The sequence below is a fragment of the Rhinolophus hipposideros genome (assembly GCF_964194185.1).
Source record: "Rhinolophus hipposideros genome assembly, chromosome: 1".
NCBI classification, from domain to species: Eukaryota; Metazoa; Chordata; class Mammalia; order Chiroptera; family Rhinolophidae; genus Rhinolophus; species Rhinolophus hipposideros.
Genome location: NC_138047.1, coordinates 79055469 through 79069820, shown reverse-complemented (window position 1 = coordinate 79069820; position 14352 = coordinate 79055469). Strand labels below are relative to the sequence as shown.

The following is a 14352-nucleotide window of genomic DNA, read 5'->3' as shown; positions in this document are numbered from 1 at the left end:
TACAAGAGAATGCTAATTGTACTTGGATAGTGAGAGTCGAGACTTTTTTTTCCTTTACTAAATTGAAAAAAATAAAATGAACATATTTTGAGTCTTCAAATCTACTTTTGAAAAGTATTATCTGAATTATTCTGCTTCTTAACATTTTGTTCAACATTCATAATCATATTCCATTAAACCGAAAATGCTACTGTAAGATGCCTCTAAACATAAAAAACTTCATAAAAGCTGAAGCTGATTTTATCAAATACAAGAATTCAGAGTACATCTTAATTGTTAAAACACACATATAAAAGATTATTTCTGAAATTCCTATCATTTCTAAATGGCTTCCCTTGACCTCAGCAATTTCCTAGGTAGTCTCCCCCACTCTGATTCTAAATACCTGGTAATTTCTTTTAACAAATTCCCTGCCCCAGGCTCTGAATGATAGGAACCAAATATAAACAAGTAAGCTATTGCTTTGAAATGGAAGTTTTAAGTGCAGAGTTAAAATTTTACTTTATAGTGTAGGAATTGCACAGAAATTTGAAAGTGTCTACTTCCCAAAACATCTGATTTCACTGTTTCAGAACTGCAATTAGCTAAAAAATCTTCTTAGATACCCTAAGTACTGTATTTGTCACGCGGGGGACCCTGCTCGCTGTGCCATTTGTCGTGCAGGGTCTCTGCTCCCACTCCCCGCCCAAGAACGCAGGACACGGTAAGGCCAAACAGGAACACCCACGGAGCCATAGATAGGGGAATCAAACCAATATATTCTCGCTGGCGGCTGGGCTGGAGACACAGGAAGCAGGATCTACATAATCTGCCTAACAGCAGTCCGCGCTTGCCAGCCACCATCTTCTCGCTAGCCCCCATTCCTTTCTTGCTAGCATAGCCACAGCCGTTATATTAGTGGCCAATGGCTTACGGGTTACAGCTGACGGCCAACTAGCCACAGCTGCTGGCATCTGATCACAGTTGATGGCCATTTACTACCCGAGCCAGCACCTTTCTATGTGAGGCCGAGAGCCTGGAAACTGTTTTTTGGGGTTTTGTCCCCACACTCCACCCCTACAGGGTCTCGCCTCACAATCTACGCGATAAGCGTCTTCTGCGAGGGGCCCTGTGCAAGGAGCCTGGAGGTGAATGCACTATCCTGAACACAGCCAGGCTCTCTGGGTACATCCAGGGTTTCTCAGGGCACCACCAGTACTTCTGGGCACAGCCAGACTTCCTGGGCTTCTTAGGGTACCACCTGTTTCCCCGGGCACAGCCAGCTTTTCTCAGGGCACCACCACAGTACTTCTGGGCACAGCCAGACTTCCTGGGCTTCTTAGGGTACCACCTGTCTCCCCGGGCACAGCCAGAGTTTCTCAGGGCACTGCCACTCTCTCTGGACACAGCCAGACTTCCTGGACACAGCCAGGGCCTCTCAGGGCACTGCCACTCTCTGGACACAGCCAGACTTCCTGGACACAGCCAGGGCTCACAGGGCACTGCCACTCTCTCTGGGCACAGCCAGACTTCCTGGACTCAGCCAGGGCTCTCAGGGCACTGCCACTCTCTGGACACAGCCAGACTTCCTGGACACAGCCAGGGCCTCAGGGCACTGCCACTCTCTCTCTGGGCCTCTCGGGGTACTGTGCTGGAACAACAGCGGCTCACATCAAGGTGCTTACATATTATCAATGGCAGCCAGTCAAGACACAAAAGCAAACATCAAACCAGTCCCACTACATGGTGGTATGTTCCCAAACAGTCAAGCGTCCATTAAATTAGGGATGGAAGGCAATTCCCCATAGTCCATAGTCATTCGCCAGGGCTGTCCTGGGGGTGAGGGATGACCTTGACCTCACCCTCATCTCCCAAGGAGGACTCAGCAAGCGTTTCCTCCTGGGACAAGTCCCGCATCCAGGCTGCGTCAGCAAGCAGTTCCCAGCCCACAGGGCGGCAACAACCTTCGCTTTCTCCGCTTTCTCCGGCCTCTGCTGTTTGGGGAACCATCCACATCTTCCCACCCCTCCACGGGATCGAGCTCTCCGGCAGCTGCTCCTCCTGGTCTTCCTCAGACTGAGCTTTCATACGCACAAACTGCTCCACTGCCCTTCGGAAAGCTTTGGCCAGCACCGTATCCTGCCGACTACGCCATGTGTCGTGCGGGGGACCCTGCTCGCTGTGCCATTTGTTGTGCAGGGTCTCTGCTCCCACTCCCCGCCCAAGAACGCAGGACACGGTAAGGCCAAACAGGAACACCCACGGAGCCATAGATAGGGGAATCAAACCAATATATTCTCGCTGGCGGCTGGGCTGGAGACACAGGAAGCAGGATCTACATAATCTGCCTAACAGCAGTCCGCGCTTGCCAGCCACCATCTTCTCGCTAGCCCCCATTCCTTTCTTGCTAGCATAGCCACAGCCGTTATATTAGTGGCCAATGGCTTACGGGTTACAGCTGACGGCCAACTAGCCACAGCTGCTGGCATCTGATCACAGTTGATGGCCATTTACTACCCGAGCCAGCACCTTTCTATGTGAGGCCGAGAGCCTGGAAACTGTTTTTTGGGGTTTTGTCCCCACAGTATTTCATCAACTCTAAGATGCTATCAATTGTAAAAAGACTCCAATCACAAGATGCTCTGTTATTTTATGTATCATTAAGAAAAAACACTGATTAACCCAATGCTTTCTTATCACGTAGTCATACCTGTTATCATTTATTGAAAGACCTGTTTTAAATTTAGCCCTATTTTTGTATCACTCTGTTTTCTGTATTTAGCATACATAACTTTTCATTTTAATGCTAATTAATCTTTTAAATGATACTGAAAATGGAGATTAAAATCTACAAGCATAGATCAATAGTACACATAAGTCAACTGAACTGATGACATTAACAGTTATGACCAGGTATACACAAGGGTGGGTACTGACAAATAACTCACAACTTCCACCTAGTCTATAGTGATTTTAAGACATCAACAATTATAAAATATACCGTATTTCAGAGGTGTAAATATGAAAAAAGGGGATACCAGAATCGCCAAACTACAGTATTTTAATCACTTTTTTCCTCTCTTCTACCATCATTTCTAGTCTTACTTTCCAAATTTCTTTTTTTCATTTGCTTTGCAATCTAATCGCCAAGTTACTTCACCCTGAGAACATCCTTATTACAGTGCTACACAATATAGTACTTTTTAGAACTAGATTACTCATGCTAGTATTTAAAGTGAGTCAAAAGTCACAATTTTAAAAGGTAAGTAATAAAATTAAATATTCTGAGAACAATGCATCCCAGAGACACTCAAAATACGTAACAGAGGCAACTGCCAATAATCCCAGGGGTCTTTTAGCAACCTTTGCCAAAACACAGAAAGATATAAAACTGTGCTTTTTGTGAAAGCTCTTCATTTATTTTAGTATGTGAAGAGGAAATGAATTCAAATTCTAGCTCTGCTACTCATTAGCTGTATGACTTTTTTAAAACTTTATTTTTTTTATTGATGTGTAATTGACAGATACAACTATATTAGTTTCAGATGTACAGCATGATTCAGTATTTGTACACAGTCTATTGTAAAACGATCAGCACAAAAGATCAGTTAACATCTTTCACCACAGTTACAAATGTGTTTTTTTTTCTAATGTAAACTTTCCAGATCCACTCTCCTAGTGACTTTCAAATATTTAACACAGTATTATTAACAATAGTTAACTACAGTATTATTAACCATGCTGTACATCCCCATTACTTAATTATTTTATAACTGGAAATTTGCCTTCTTCCCCTTTATATTGAGGACAGGAGGAGTCCTGGAGGTTTTAAAGGATGGCTATGAGAGGACAGTCCATACATTTCAGATACTATGGCTATTAACATAGAAAACCAGTGAAATACGCATAAAATTGTAAGAGGGGTATGTCTAGGTCTCCGATGGTCCTATTGCCTTACAAAAGGGTCTTTTACCTGCTTCAGATTTTCTTCAATAGGGTTTAACCACTTCTTTCCATCCACAGGTACACTCGTCATTATCTTTCTCCCATGTTTTATCCCAAAACACAGCTAACAATAGCCACTACTTTAATGACTCCGGCACAGCATACATTGTCATCTAACCTTGATAACTTTGTGAGATAATATTTCCATTTTATAAATAAACTCAGAGAAATTGCACGACTTGACTTGTCTAAATCCATTCAAACACTAAATGCAAAAGCCCTAATTTGAACTTGTGTCTGTGACTCCAAAACTCACACGACAACTCCTTTTTAAAGCCTGTCCCAAACCCGATGAGAGGAAATTAACTCACCATCCACTAATACTCTTACAAAATTAAGAACACTAAGAGTATGACTGGCTATTTCTTACCACCTCTCCGGTGAGCCTCTAACACGCCTTCTCTGTGCTACGGCAAAAACCTCCTAAATTGTTCTTTCTTCCAACCTGCCCCTTTCAATCTATCTCGACAACAGCCAGAGAGAGCCTTTTAAAAAGTCAGCTTTATAACACGCCACTGCTCCCACCCCTCCAATAGCTCGGGTGCCCTCGAGATTCTTGCTAACCGGCTCCTGCTTTCTCGGCTTCTGGTCTCCAGCTTTCATCACTTCACTCAACTCTATAATAACAGGCTTCTTGCTGTTCAGGCAGCTGCTGCTTCACAGCTTTTGCGACGGCTGGTCGCTCTGCCTGACTGCGCTTCTCCAAGACGTCTGTGTGGTTAGTTCTCTCGCTTCTGTCAGCTCTCAACTCGAAAGTCATTTTTTTCCGTGAGCCCTTTCCAGGCCCCACTAAAATTCCCACCTATGCCCTCCTTCTCCGCTTTATTCTTTTTCTCTTCAACGCTCATTACGACCCCAAATGGGATGTCTTTTGCTGTTTAATATGTGCATTCCTCAGTAAACGGTGAAGTCCGGGGAGGCAGGAATTTTGCTGTTTTGTTCCCTGCTCTTTTTCCCCAGGCCGGACACAGTGCCAGGTACACAGTGGGCGCTTAATAACTACTTGCGAAATGACTCCCTGCCCCCCTCTGCACACTAACCCACGTAAACACGTTTGTGACTATATCTTGTCCAGCAGCATCCTTTCCCTCAACCCCGCATCCCGTTTCTCAAACTTGGCTCCTTCTAAAGGTCCCACGCTCTTCCCTCCTTCCTCCTGCCCAGATTCGTGCTGGTGCAAGCGGCCGTCCCCCTCGTCCTCGCAGGCCAGGTGTCATCTCCCGGGGGCAAGTAAGGGAAAGGAAACACCTACGACCACAGTCCGTCCACCCCAGGCCCCTCCGAGGACGCCACTCACATGAATCGGCGGACAGGGGCCCCTGCACAGCCTCCGGCCGAAGCAGGTAGGGACAAGCCTCTCGCACGCGACGGCACTGAGGAAGGTCCCATCGAGGTGTCCGTACAGGACGCCTGAGGGTTGCACCGATTCAGCTCCAAACCTGTTACCTCTTCCTGGGCGCGGCCACACCACGCTTCCCGTCTGCCATTCCCTCAGCCAAGAAACGCCACCCCCCTGCGCCTCTTCCTCGGTCGCGACATTTCGTCGCCAGGTTGGGCAAGGGGCAAGACACCGGACGTCGGGGTCTTTCCTTAATGTTGTGGCGCGGGAGCTGTGAGGTCAGAGGAAACGAGCCGGCCGAGTGGCGCGTGGGGGTGGAGAGCGGGGATCTGTCAGTGGGGAGCGCCGGGCTCGCGCTCCTGGCCGTGTGCTGAGCTGGGCGCTGCGGAGACTGAGCTCGCGGGCAAAGGGCAGTGGCTGCGCTCCGGCCGTCCCAGGAGCTGCCTCGTGGGAAGCAGCGTCCGCAGTGCCCGGCCTGGCGCACTAAGCAGTGGCGGCAGCACCAGCCACAGCGACAGCCCAGGGGCCCTGTGTAGAACCTCCATCCCCGTGTCTTTGTGTCCGCCTGCGTCCCCAGACTCTAAGGCAGGTATTTGGGTTTCCCACTGGTATTTGTCGTAGTGGGTGGGGCTGGTGGGAGGTGGAAGAAAGGTAGGTGCCGCGAGTGGCCCCGCCTGGCTGCAGTGAAAGGTAGAGCCAGTCTTGGGACCGCTTGCTGCTCAGTGTCCCCGTCCCTAGCTGCAGCCTGCCTTCCGCCCACACACGTTTACCTGAATCCTCTGAAAGGAATCACCGCCTCGCTGCTTCAAAGCATTCCATTAAGAGAAGGTTAGAGAAAATGTGGAATCGGCTCTCCATTGCTCACCACAGATGCGAACCTTTGCTTCGGTTTGTTTGTGCTTTGCAGAGGTTTACTCATTGCTGAGAGGTAATTGCTTGTGGAGTGGAAGAAAGTGAACAAGGGGAAGTTACTTTAGAATTGTCACTGATCGCTTTTTCAAGGCCCATTGTCCCTGTTTTCATTTGGGACAGAAAACACTCTTCAAGGGGGAGTACATAAATGAACTAGTTTTATTCGCCCGTTGAAGGAACGTGTGAATTCTTTTATTCAGGAGGAAATCAGCATCTTTTCCGTTTTTCCCTTTTCCATTTTTTCCCCCTTTTTCCCCCCATTTCAAGCATTTCAACTCCAAGTTCTTTGAGGGCACCAGATTGCGTCTTGTTCACTGTCATTAGGCCTGACTACTGGAAAAACACCAGACTTACAATAGCATCTTCAAGATAATTTGTTGAGTGAATGAATTTTACAACCTAATGGTTTGCATTGTTGTTTTTCCTCAACTAACCTCTCACCTCAGCTGTTTGTTTTTTTTTTTAACTAGCTTTTTTCCACGCACCAACTGAGCAAATCTATGTGTATTTTTTAATGTGTGATCCTTTACGTGCACTGGTCTAAGAGGTAGTTGAAGCGGAACACTGATGAAATGTTTTATGCCAACTAGTGTTGTATCTTTCTGAATCATTTGCATTTTCTTTATTTGGTTGTTGGATTTTTAGTTGTCCAAGAGGTAGAGGCATCTAATTGAAATCAAGAGTATAGTTTAGAAGGATCGACTAATAAAATGCAACAGTTCACTGTCTGCCTTCCTCCTCTCAGTCCTGTTCTTCAGAGTTAACTTTTAATCTTACCTAATTTTAGGTCTGTATGTTGAATAAGTTAAATGCTAGTTCTCTCTTTTTTTTAATTGACTTCTTAAGATAATCTACACCATCCACAACCTTCTCCAAATTTTTGAATAGTTATCATAATTTTTGGTTTAAATATTGATTAGTTTTATAACTCTAAATAATGTATTTAACCTCTATTGTTTTCACATCAACTTTTGAAAATATATTTTGGCTCCTTATTTAGTAAAATGATGAAAGTAGTGACTGTACCTTTTCCTTTACCACTGCAGAAACCAAATCCACCCCCACCTTCCCTTAGCTGCACCTTTACTTATGCGTTGTTGTTTAGTAATATTTACACTATATTTCTTAATTACAATTCTTTTTGCTTTGTTTATGTGCTATAAAAACCAACAAAATGTTACCATATTATGGCTTTGTAAAAGTATGCTGCGATACATTTCCTTCCCAGTGTTTTGATTTGATAATTCCTTTGCTACACTAGGAGAAGATTTGTAATATTAACGTCAAATTGATTCTTATTTTTTCCTCTCCACTTTCACAAATAAAATTATGCCATCATTAAGTGTGCTTTAGTTTTTGAACCATAATCTTCCTATGTAGTTTTTAACCCTCCTCTCTTTCACAAAGGACTTTCTGCTTTCTGTGTTATTTTTGGATACCTCTAGTCATTCGCAGAATGTGAAAGAATTCACGAGACTCAGAAAAGTAGGAAAACAAGAAAAGGTTTATTGAAAGTCGGACAGCAAGGATGCCTGTGGCAGTGTCTGGAGAAGATGGCTGCCGCAGATTTCTGTTTAGAAAAGAGAGAAGCACAAGGAGAAGAGTTGCCAGGTGCAGAGTGTTAAATAGACAGCTGCCCAAGGAATAGATGATAAAGGACAGAAGCACCAGCAGAGCAGTTGTCTTGCCGGGGGCAGAGTCCAAAGTAGACAGCTGCAGCGAGTTTCTGTATAGCTGGGGTTTTATATTTTTCTAGGCAGGATGTAGGGTGCTTGTCAGCTCTCAAGGGGTTGCTGTTACAATTGGCTTCTTATGGGAACTGTCCTGTCCCCATCCATGGTGGATTCAGGGTGCTTGTCAGCTTGCAGGGGGCTTCTTCCAGGAACCATTCTGTTCCCATCTATAATGGGTGTTTGTTAGCTTGCAGGGGGTTGCCTTTGCTGTGGCCTCTCCTGGGAACTGTTCTGTTCCCATCTATGATGGATGTAAGGTGCTTGTCAGCTTGCAAGTGTAGTGCTAGCCGGGGGATTCAGAGCCACGTGGTTAGTTTTTAAGCTTGTTCCTGCTAACTCACAAGCTAGCTCCTGTTAACTCTGCCTGTCTCATCACTTTATTTATGAGAAAAGGTGCATGTGATTTCTTCACCAAGTCCTGCCATCATGTGCTTTCTTCACCATGTCCTCTCATTCTTTGTATGAAAAGCTTCCATCTCGTTTCTCTGCTCGAAGATGTTCCTCTTGGATCCCAGTCACTTTCAGTTCAATTTGAATAGATTACATTCTAGTCCTTTTGTACAGTTTCTATCCTGGGTTGTATTTGTTGAAGTCTTGGGTAAGTCACATTGTTTCTTAACCCAACATCTACTGTTATTTGTTTGTTTCTTCTGTTTTGGTAGAATAGAATACATCCTAAAGAAACTTATTCATAAAAGGTATGTGGATGATAATTTTACTTTTTAATGTTTGAATGGCTGTGGATTATCATTTTGCTGTTATGATGAATAGTTTTGCTGGGTATAGAAACAAAATTATGTTTCTTCAAATCTAAAGACTTCAGCATCTTCTAACTTCCATTGTTGCTCATGAGATGAGAATTCCAGTCTAATGTTAATTTGTTGGTGCCTGAATTATTTGTTTTCTCTCAGAAATTATTAAAAATTTTAGTTATGCTTGACGCTTTGAAAATTTATGATGATGTGTTCATGTGAGTTTATTCTTGCAATGAGCTCAAAAGTGCTAGGATAAATGTCTCAGTGTGAGTCTTTTTTCATTTATCCTCCTTATTAGACTATAACTTGAAGGTACATGTTTCCCTTCATCTATAGGGAATTTTCTCATATTCTATTTTCCATAATTCTCCTTTATTTTTCTCTGTTCTCTTTTTTTGAAACTCTTTAAGGTGATTGTTGGATTCTTGGCTTGATTCACTATGTTTATTGTCTTTTCTCCTATGCTTTTATCTATTTACCTTTTTGCTCCATGTTCTGAGCAATTGTGTCAACTTTATTTTCCAACACTTTTATCTAATTTGTTAATCATTTCAAGCATTCATTCTTTTAATTATTCATTTCTCACATTCTCTTAATTGTTTCATTTTTTATCAGATGAAATTTACATATATTAAAATGCACTGATTTTAAATAACCAGTTTGATGCATTTTGATACATGTAAACATCCATGTGATAAGCACTACTCCAATCAAAATTGAGAACATTTGCTCTACTCCAAAATGTTTCTGTGTTTCCTTGTCCAATCCCATTCTTCCCACTCAAGGCACTCGTATTTATCACTACAGTTTAGATCTGAAGTTCCGGAACAGTACTTAAATAGAGCCATAAGATATGAACTTTTCTGTGTCTAATTCATTCATCAACAGCATGTTTTTGGTATACACGTAGTTTAGCATGTTTGTTCCTTTGTTGTTGTTGAATAGAATTCCGTTGGAGGAATATGCCACAACTTATTTATCCATTTACTTGTGTAATATTTACATTGCTTCCAGTTTTTTTTTTCTTTGACTTATGAGTAAAATTACTATGAACATTCTCATATAACTATTTTCATGGATACATATTTTCATTTTTCTTCCTTGCAAGAGTGGGACTGCTGAGTCATAAACTCAAGATACTGTTTAACTTTAGAACAGTTTTCTAAACAATTTTCCAAGTCCTTGTGTCATTTTATATTCCCACCAGCAGCCCATATCAGCTCCAGTTCCACATTTTCCTCAACACTTGTATTGCCAATCATTCAAATTTTAGCCATTCTAGTAGTTGTGAAATGGTATGTTGTTGTACTTTTAATTTCCGTTTCCCTAATTAATGCTATTGAAAACTTTTTCCTATGCTTATAGTCTTTGTGTGCTCTCCTTTGTGAAAGTGTGTGTTTCAGACTTCTGGCTATTTTTGTATGGACTTGTTTTTATTACTTTTAGCCATTGTTTATATATTCTGGATACAAGTCTATTGCCATACATACTTACATACATATATGTGGATATATTTGATATAAATGTCATATATATAATATTTTCCTTATCTTTGTCTTGGATTTTCATTTTCTCAAGGGTGCTTTTTGATGTGCAGATGCTTTTAATTTTGATAAAGTTCACTTTATCAAATTCATCTTTTATTAGTGGTGTTTTTATTCTCCCTAAGAAATCTTTGCTTGGACTAAGGTTGCAAAGATATTCTGTTATGTTTTCTTGTAGAAGACTTATAGTTTTAGCTTTTACATTTAGGTCTATAATCTATCTCAAATGTTTATAGATGTAACAGTAGGAGTTGAGGTTAATTTTTTTTCCATGTGGGTATCTTGTCCTAGAATCCTTTCTTCAAAAGACTGTTCTTTTTCTATTGAATTTCTTGGCCTTTGTCGAAAATCAATTCATTATATTTAAAATGTTTTCATTTAAATTTCAATTAATTTTTTAAAATTTATGAAATAATGTGGTATATAGCACACACATAGCACACAGATAGATAGATAGATAGATAGAGATATGTAATATAGAAATTATGAAGCATAATAATATGCACATCCATTAACCCGCCAATTAAGTACTAGGATATTACTTAGATTTTTTAAGTTTTTGTAGCTTCTTCCCTAATCTCACCCCTGCTTTTCATATAGTGATAACCCTACCCTCAAGCGAGTCTTCTTTTATTCCTTTTTGAATTTATTCTTACCTGATTGGTAAGTATTCCTAAATTACTTATTACTTAGCCTTTCTTATTTTTGAATTTTACGAATAACGACATAAGTTTTGTGTGACTTTTTTCCTACTCTATATTTCTAAGATTCACTTATACCGCTAAAAATGTTTCTATATTTTGCTTATTTTACATCCTGTATGCTCTTCCATCAGATGAATGTACCACAATTTATTTAACCATTGTCATGTGTTTAGATATATATAAGTTGTTTCCAGTTTGGGGAAAATAGAAACAATACCATTCAGATACATGTATTTCTTGTATGTATCCTCTGTATATGTGTGTAGGAGTTTGTGGAGGAATATAGTAGGAAAATAGTGTCAAACTGTTTTCCAAAGTGATTATACCAATTTACATTCTATTTCTCCATATTCTCCTAACATGTATTATCAGATTCCTTCATTGTTACTCTCTGGCCAATACAAATGTTCATGTGATTTTAATGAGCAATTCCTTGAATGTTAATAAGGTTATTTATCTCCATACATAACCTTATATACTATATATTATATATATGTATATATACATATACATATATATGTGCAATTTCTTTTTACTCTTATGAAATATTTTTTTCCATACCTTCTGTGTTATGTAATGGATGTAATATCTTCTCAAATCTTCCCAAGTATATTAGAGGATTTTTTTGTTGTTTTCCATAAGTTATTTCAGTTGCCTCTAGGGCAGATTTTTTTTGTTGTTTATTTTATTCTTTGCTCTTTATGCTATAGTCATTTTTCAACTGATGTTTCCTGGACAGTTCATTATTTCAGAGTTAAGAATGGCTGTCTAGGAGCTTTGAACGTCTAGACAGGCTTGTTGATTAGCGTATCTATTTTAGGATGGCAGGGTAAGCGGGCCAGATCTTAACTGGGGTCCTAAATATTCCAGAATTGAGAAATTAGCTTTTGTCACCAGTGCCAATAGCAGCTATTTACTATAATTTTCACACAATTTGTTTAATTTCCTTAGGGAAGAGCCTCACCATTTTTGGCTTGGAGGATAAATAACTGCCCAGTTGGGGGCTAATGGCAGAGTTTACTTTTCTGTTCCTCTGCCTTTCGAATTATCTTTCTCATTTCAAAACCTCTTCTGACTTCTCTTCACTTTTGTTCCTGCTTTCTCTGAATCTGAAGCCTCTGAATCTTAAAGTTGCTGAGCAAATCGCTTGACTGTATTACAGATTGTAGCTTCCTTCTTTCTGTTTCTTGTGACAATACTCTTCCATATGCAAAATGCTTCACAGTAGTTTCTTGAGATCTTTCATCAGCTCGTGGCATTTTCCTGTTCTCTTCCTTGTTATGAATTTTACATTTTGAAACATTTTAATGAATGAGATTTCTAGGCAGACATGAAAAGTGCCCTATTCTTTAATTTAGAATTCCATATTTTTATTGTGGAAGCTGAGAAGGGAAGAATTCAGGGTTGGAATGTCTTTTTAGCGATACACCTGGGCATTGTGGTTGATTTTTTAATCTGAGTCAGATTGATTTCGGAGCAAGTTTCTTAATCCCCAGGCTGCTGTATTACACAACTCTGAGGCACCATTTGCTTGGAGTCGGTGCTAATAGGACCTCTCAGGATCTACACATCTATCTCTAACTTGCAGGCAATAACATCTTGCAAGATGGGGATTAAAACAGATCACATGTAAAACAGTTAACACAAAAATTGATTAGTCATTTAAGTAACATAGTGACTTCTGTTATCTTGTTTAATTTTTACTACTATAAATAGAGTCCCTGATTATTTAGTTTCTGGTTGGAATCTATTATTTCCGGTTTTTTGACTTCCCTCACTCTGTAAAAAGGAAAAGTTCTTGATAATCTGTGGGTTATTCAAGCTTTAGGTAATCAGAAGAGCCTTATTGGTAAGCATATTCCTTTAAACTCTTAAAGCTATCAGGGGTCATTGAAGAGGTAGTGTTCTATCTTTTCTTTATATGCCATTGAAAATCTTTTTGATTTTGATTTAGAGCTGCAATGTAAATTTAGGATTGGGTGATTCTTTTTCATCTCTGATATTATCTTGGAATTTTTAAACTTGGTATTTTTTACTTTAAAGTGTTCAGATGGCATATCCTGCAAGTCATATATTGTTCATCCTGTTTAAGGTGAGAAAACACTGGCTTAATGTTTGGTTGATCTTCCAAAAACTTCTTTTCCAGATTATTTTGGGAGATCTAGGACTCCGAGATGTTTCCCTTGAAGGATGCTGAAATGGGTGCCTTTACCTTCTTTGCCTCAGCTCTGCCACATGATGTTTGTGGAAGCAACGGGCTTCCTCTCACACCAAATTCCATCAAAATTTTAGGGCGCTTTCAAATCCTTAAGACCATCACCCACCCAAGACTGTGCCAGTATGTGGATATTTCTAGGGGAAAACATGGTGAGTTGTTAATGGTTTTCTCTATTTTGTGTTCTCTGTTACCTTGATTAGGTTATAAATATACAGTGAATATGTGAGGAAACCATTATGTGTGTGAATGCATGCCTTCACCCTTCACTGCAGCCAAAACTCCAGTCTTTTGAGTTTTTCTTACTACGTTTGAATGATTCGTGTTTCTCAGATCTGAGGATCAGGATTTTTAATTTTCTTTTTCAGGGAAACCACTATCCCTTACGCATATTTCTTCACCTCTGTTAAAAAGAAATGAAAGTTCTAATGTTAGAAACTTTAGAATTGTCTGTTGGAATGTTTTTCTGATTGAAAGTAATAATTTAGACTAAGTCTCTTCAAGTGAAAAGGGAGTCACTGATATTCTTTTTTGAGCTGCAGTAGTCATTTCATACAGGATTCCATTTAGAGAACTGAAATAGAAAAGTTGAATCCTATTAGTTAAAAAGTCAGTGTTTCACCTAGAGGATGTTTACTGCTTTTTCAGTAGTATGGTCAGGTTCTTCTATATCTCAGTCATTATGGTTTCTATAGCACAACGCCATAAACTGAGTAGCTAATAAACAAGCATCATTTATTTCTCACAGTTCCCGAGGCTGGCAAGTCCAAGATCAAGGCACCAGCAGATTCCACGTCTAGTGAGGCCCATTTCTTTACTAATAGCCATCTTCTCAATCTAACCTCAACATGGTAGGAGGGGGAAGGGAATTCCCTCAGGCCTCTTTTATGAGAGCACTAATCAAATTTATGAACATTCTGCATTCATAATGACCTAATCACCTCCCAAATTCCTCATCCCCAAGCACCATGACACTGGGGATTCAGTGTCAACACATGATTTTAGGGGATCCACAGATGTTTAACCTATAGCACTCCTAAAGATGATTGTCATGGCAATACTTTAAAATTATTTTTGAGGTTCCATTTTTAAAAATTATTTTAGATGCATTTCAGTTAAATGTATTTAATTTTTCTAACAAAATAATTTGTAAAATTAATCCTATA

The 14352-nt window shown here is 40.3% G+C and overlaps 2 protein-coding genes across 5 annotated transcripts in view; one reads left to right on the top strand and one right to left on the bottom strand.

The window, feature by feature from the left end:
- AIMP1 (aminoacyl tRNA synthetase complex interacting multifunctional protein 1) overlaps positions 1-5548 on the bottom strand; it is a 41061-nt gene extending 35513 nt beyond the window's left edge. The window contains exon 1 of one of the 2 annotated variants that reach the window (XM_081058987.1): positions 5282-5548. In XM_081058987.1, the coding sequence (XP_080915113.1) occupies positions 5282-5373 (92 nt within the window). In that variant the 5' untranslated portion in view covers positions 5374-5548. The remainder of the gene's footprint in view (positions 1-5281) is intronic. The other variant, XM_081058988.1, reaches the window with a different exon arrangement.
- A 56-nt stretch (positions 5549-5604) lies between these two features.
- Positions 5605-14352, top strand: part of TBCK (TBC1 domain containing kinase) — a 177942-nt gene continuing 169194 nt past the window's right edge. The window contains exons 1-2 of one of the 3 annotated variants that reach the window (XM_081046005.1): positions 5605-5908; positions 13118-13338. In XM_081046005.1, the coding sequence (XP_080902131.1) occupies positions 13146-13338 (193 nt within the window). In that variant the 5' untranslated portion in view covers positions 5605-5908; positions 13118-13145. Of the gene's footprint in view, positions 5909-8640; positions 8667-13117; positions 13339-14352 lie in introns of those variants that run through there. The other 2 variants (XM_081046006.1, XM_081046007.1) reach the window with 2 other exon arrangements.